Source organism: Osmerus mordax, chromosome 18 (assembly GCF_038355195.1).
Source record: "Osmerus mordax isolate fOsmMor3 chromosome 18, fOsmMor3.pri, whole genome shotgun sequence".
NCBI lineage: Eukaryota > Metazoa > Chordata > Actinopteri > Osmeriformes > Osmeridae > Osmerus > Osmerus mordax.
This window is the reverse complement of record NC_090067.1, coordinates 11,467,743-11,473,676: the sequence shown is the minus strand read 5'-3', so window position 1 is coordinate 11,473,676 and position 5,934 is coordinate 11,467,743. Positions and strand designations below refer to the sequence as shown.

The following is a 5,934-nucleotide window of genomic DNA, read 5'->3' as shown; positions in this document are numbered from 1 at the left end:
CTGTCCAGTTACTGAAACCCGGCTTGTGTTTGTGTTGAAAACACACACACACATATAACCTGCTTAAAGAACTAGCTTTACAGTCTATGTAAAGTATTTTTGGAAGAGGAAGCCAGAAAACCTACTAACATTTATTTCAACATTTGTTTATATTTCTAGTCAATAAAAGCTTAATTCATGCGGTAAGATGATTGTTTTAACGGTCAGGTGCAGGTCTGAGGGCGGTTATTGATTGCAGGCCGTAAAGCTGGTGATAAAAGAGTGAACGTCGTAAACCAAGCCTTCAATCAACGGATAAACGTTTTTTTTGCGTTAAATACGCATAAGAATAGGAGAATCAAAATGCAGCACATTGAACCGCACAGTATTAGGTTGCGATTATTCGTGTGACCGAAAACTGACCCCAGGAAAGACGTTAAACCCTCTCTCCTGGAATCCAACGACGATGAATCAAACAAGCTGGAGGAAGAGACCGATGGAAGGAGGGGGGAATGGGGTATGGACGACTACAGACGCCCTAGGCTCATTTTCCAGTGCTGTGCTGGACCAGGTGATGTCACTACACGTTTAGCTGGAGGAACTCCCAGAAAGAGAGAGTGAGAGAGAAAGAGGAGGAAAACTTTTCCGAACAACTGCGAGGGGAGGGGAGAGAAGTTGGACATGAAAAGATTGGCAGTAACTTTTTCTTTCCCCCCGTAAGACGCCTCAAGAAACAATACTCAAGGAGCAATACTGTGGATTACAACTACGCAGTAAGGACATCAAATAATTGCACACCTCTGCTCGGATACTCCATTTGGATTAATGTGGTCGTAATTTAGTGGATCTATCAATAAGGTATGCAGGACTATTGATTACATTCGAGTTGAAGGATAACAATGAGCCCAACCCATATTTTATGCTTTATGAAGGGTGAAGTGCTTCTTTCTCAATGAATAATGCCTTATTGATTGATGTAGTTACCTTTGCAACCCGTGCAACGGCATAGCTGGAGGGCAGCCTGTGCCCTTGTCAGTGTCTATCTCTGCGTCTATTACTTTCGCTTGTTCTGCCTTCATATGCTCCGCAGTCTACTGTTAAGATCTTGGGTAATGCGCAATACCCCAAAACCTCTAACCGCTCCACTCTGCTCGATAATTAGAGACGATAGCCTACAAAATGCACCGTGTACCATCTTAAAAACTGTGGTCAATTTGCATATTAATACTATACTGAAGAGAGGAGGGTTGAAAGTTGTCGAGAGTTCAGTTTCCCTGGTCACAGCTGGTAAACTCGTTTGGCGTAGTTACGTCTACAGCCATCGCACAGACCCAAGAGATATGGTGGAGGGGGGGGGGGGGGATTGGGGGAGAACATCCGGAAACTAGCGGTTTACTTTAGTGTAATGTGATACGGTAAGTCCGCCATGGGCTTTGGGGAGACTGCTATTGTTGTCCCGGATCTACAGGCCTTCAAGGTGTTTCTGGGCCCTGTGTTGGTTGCTTTGCAATGGTCCGTTATTGACTTCAAACAGGAGATAGCGTCTCCCTGAGGCAGATGCACAGTGAAACAAATTTTATATGCACCAGTTACTTAGCCCCACTCAGTGTTTTCCATATGCTATTTTAACATATTTGTCAGTGTGGCCTAACCCTTTAGGCAGTGTAAATTGGAATATTATTTAGCTTCACTTGTTGGCATGGCAATCGGTTGACACCTCCTGAGCCAAATCCTGCCAGGTCTGAGCTGTGAAGATATACAGAATATCAAATAAATCAAACCAATAAACGGAATAACCTTGCCTGCTAGCTAAGGTTTAGGCTATTGCCAAGGCAACGTTCCACGTCTTTTTAATGCAGTGCGATGATGTGCAGCATTCTTATTCATGAGCATGGCCCAGGCCACAAGTCAAAACGTGTCCTTGTTTGCGTGTTAGTTTTGTTTTACGAGACATAGGCCTTCTTTAAACCCTCTCCAATGAGGGAAGTTGGCCTCAATTGAGGTCAGTGGATATCTATAAAAGAAGTAACTATCATAGCCCTCAAGGCAACGTTGAGTTACCTTCTTTAAACCCTCTCCAATGAGGGAAGTTGGCCTCAATTGAGGTCAGTGGATATCTATAAAAGAAGTAACTATCATAGCCCTCAAGGCAACGTTGAGTTAATCTTTGTTCCATGTTCCAGGTTGGAACAGGTCTGTGATGCACACAATTAGTAAATGCTGGGCCGTGCTGGGAGCCATGAGTGTTGTACAAAAGCACACACAGACCACGTTTTACGAGGGTTGTGCACAGACGCGTGCGCGCCCCCACACACACACACAACCTTACTTCCTCACTTGTTTTTGCTCACGTTTCCACGTGAAGTTTCAACGTCAGGGTCACAACCCTTTCAGAAGGATTTTCCTTGTTGATTCACAGCCCTGCTCGCAAATCCACTCCTCGTCTGAGAACTAGAGAAAGCCCTGATTGAGCTGCCAGTCTGCAGAGGGACCAGCTGTATGAGTGACAGAAGTTACCCAGTCTGTAAAGCAACTCTAGTTTCCAACTCTGATAGCACTCAGCCACGGAACACAAGCATTTAACCGTCACATTCGGTTGTCACAGTAACACAAAGCCGTGGATAACCAGGTTGTCAATGTGGCTTTGGGCTTTGGTGTGTGGATAATCCACTGCTGTCAGTGTCCTTTAACTAACTCCAACACAACTTAATCAAAAGGCCCCTTGTGTCATTTCAATTATATTAATTGGAGCCCGTCGTGCCCCACGATAACAACGCAGGGGGTAGTTGGGCCGCGGTCTCAATGGCTGTCTCAAATCAGGCAGAAGCAGATGAACACAGAGTGTCTGGTGACCATGATGGGCAGCGTCAGACAGTGGGTGACGTGATGGATGGAGTGTGATAATGATGAGGATAAGGATGATGACGAAGGGGACGATGCAGACCGTTCTGTACCTGGTGAAGGTGAGCGATCCAATCATGAGAAGGAGGGGTATGGAGATTGTGAGGGTGATAGATGCGCCGATGATCATTAAGATGGAAATTTGAGCAAGTGAAGGTGATGGATGATGTTAGCAATGTTGTAAAGCATTAATGAATCCCCATACGATCACTATAGGGCCCATCTCTCTCTCTCTCTTTCTGTCTCTCTCCCCCCTCTCTCCCTCTCTCTCTCTCTCTCTCTCTCTCTGTCTCTCTCTCTCTCCAATTCACCATCTTTCTCACTGTCTCTCTGTCTCTCTCTCTTTCCCCTTCTCTCTCTCTTTCCCTCCCCCCTCGTCTGGACATGTGCTTGGGTTGACATACATAGCAACCCCGCCCCCCCCCCCCCCCCCCCCCCCCAGTCCCATGCAGTGCCTCCCTAGACATTGACCCAGCGCCTCGTCTAAACCACAAACCCGGGAACCGGGCCAACCAGAACCAGCACTTCAGCTCTGCTATCTGCTGCTGTAAGCTGGGAGACCATTTCCCCACCGCGCATGAACGAGCGTAGGCAAGATGGAAAAACATAGAACGAGAGTAAAAAAAAGAGTAAGTGAGGGAAATGGAGAGACGGACGGTATAATCACACAGTCACAGAAACATTACCTTTTCACACCCTCTCTCTCTCTCTCTCTCTCTCAAACAGCCACATTCACAATTTAAAATTTTTGGAGAAACGCCAAATGATATAATTGGCTGTAATTTGGACCGTAGCTCTGCCTGTGTTTCTGAGCCTTGCGTGGATCCTGCTGTTTCCACCGATGACCCTCTGACCTCCAGCTCTTATGACTGTAATAACACAGCCTGAAGCCTGCCACACCGGCTGCTAGGACTGTCTGTTGCACGAGTGTTTGTCTGTTGACTAGTAATAAAGCTTAGGATCTCTGAATACACATTCTTGGCTTACATTACTTACTACATGGAATGATATAATTATTCCTCTTCTTTTACATTTACATTACATTTAGGTCATTTAGCAGACGCTCTTATCCAGAGCAACTTACAGTAAGTACAGGGACATTCCCCGAGGCAAGCAGGGTGAAGTGCCTTGCCCAAGTACACAACGTCATTTTGGCACGGCCGGGAATCAAACTGGCAACCTTCAGATTACTAGCCCGATTCCCTGACCGCTCAGCCACCTGACTCACTTTTATGGTAAGCCTCCTGGATGATGGGGGGGGGGTTGATAGGAACCCTGACACGTACTGTAGTAGAGGACAGGTAACGTGTGTCCCAGTGCATTGTGGGTAAGTCTCTCTGGACAGCCCTGAGAGCCTGGAGGGAATCCCTCCACCTGTAAACATACCAGAGGAATGTAGTCCAATTACATGGCGTGTCAAGGTCAGTCAGAATGTGTCTGGTTGTTTTGGCCTCGTGTAACTATCTGGATGTTGATTGCAACATACTCTCTTAGCACTTAAATACTTTCCAGATGTGTTTGTGCGTGTGTCAGTTGCTCTGTATTTACTTGTAATGACCTGTTTGTGCGTGTGTCCTTTGTACTTTCATTGTGTGTTTGTGAATGTTTTTGTGTTTAGCTTTTAGACATGTGTTTTCACAAACAGTATGTGTGTGTGTGTGTGTTTTTGTGCATGCATGCTTGTGTGTATGCATGCCTGTGAGTGTGTGTGTGTTTGACGGGATGATCAGCCACATGGAGCAGCACTCCTGGAGATGAGGACACTCTGGCTAACCAATGGGCTGTCGCCATAGCAGCCTTTCAACCCCATAATTAACACAGCTACTGTGCCTGGGTCCAGATTCTAATCCCAGCAGTTAGCTGTGAATATGTTCTGCTTGAGTCCTTATCAGGAAGGGGAGTAGTAGCTTCTTTAATTAGAGTGTGGTGTGACTGTTTGCCTATATAGATGCATTGGTCGGTTATGATGTTCAAATACTGTATGCTCTCTCTCCCCTCTCCCTCCTCCCTCCTTCCCTCTCCCCAGGTAGCAGCAGAGGGTGTGTGTGTGTGTGTGTGCGCGTGCGTGTGTGTGTGAGTGCAGAGGTCTGAACCATGAGAGCTCCCGGCTACTTCCTGGTTCTCGTCTGTCTTGGCCTGGGATCATGTGACACGCCGACATCATCACCGTCATTGCCATCGCAAGGTGAGACCACTGACTTCTGCCTCTGTGCCTTTCTCTGTCGAAGAAGGCCCGTGTCTGAATATGAACGTCAGCACTTTTGCAGCTTTTGTGTCCCTCTGACTATCCATACTGTTAGAATCTTTTAGTTGTGGGAGGTTTCCAGGTTATCATGGGCTGCAGCTTTTCATGTAGGGTTCTGATGTGGTTGTGGAGAGACTATGGTATACACTGGTTGTAATTGCTGCCTCGACTTGATATAGATTGTCACTGTTGCTGTTGGTTGCAGTGTGGTCTTGCTGAGGTTGAGAGGTGTGTGTGTGTGTGTGTGTGTGTGTGTGTGAGAGTGAGCGAACCATGTGTGGTCATGTTTCTCACTTTAGTCCATCCATCACTCTCAGTTTACAAGGGCTTTGTGTGTGTATGCATGAAGTTAACTGCAGGAGCAGAGAGAGAGAGAGAGAGAGAGAGAGAGAGAGAGAGAGAGAGAGAGAGAGAGAGAGAGGGTGTGTCTGCATGAAGTTAACTGCAGGAGCAGAGAGTGTGTGTATGCTGTATTGTGTTATTCCATCTCACTCTTTATGGGCTGTCAAACCCTTATCAAACTCCTCCCACTGTCTGAGAAGTCCATAGTATTCCTGCAGAGGCACAGTAACCTCCAGAGCTGCTGGAGAGAGGGGGAGGCAGGCTCCCGGGAGGCCCAGAGACAGTGCTTCATCTGGGGCTGAGCCAGCTCGCTGTTCCCCAGAGACATTGCTGGTGGGTGGAAGAAAGTGCTTTTACTCAAGTGGAGCTAAAGCACTTTGTCACGGTATACATTGTAAGTGTATGCCGCCCCCCCCCCCCCATTCCTCTCTTTCCATACACACACACACAGACACACACACACACAC

General features: G+C 47.0%; 1 protein-coding gene across 1 annotated transcript in view; it reads left to right on the top strand.

The window, feature by feature from the left end:
* Window positions 1-628: 628 nt before the first annotated feature.
* The window catches only part of LOC136962642 (collagen alpha-1(XVI) chain), a gene marked incomplete at its 3' end in the record, with an annotated part of 12,788 nt that continues 7,482 nt past the window's right edge, over window positions 629-5,934 (top strand). Inside the window, 2 exon segments of the mRNA XM_067256481.1 lie at window positions 629-837; window positions 4,907-5,065. Of these exon segments, the coding sequence (XP_067112582.1) occupies window positions 4,975-5,065 (91 nt within the window). The 5' untranslated portion in view covers window positions 629-837; window positions 4,907-4,974.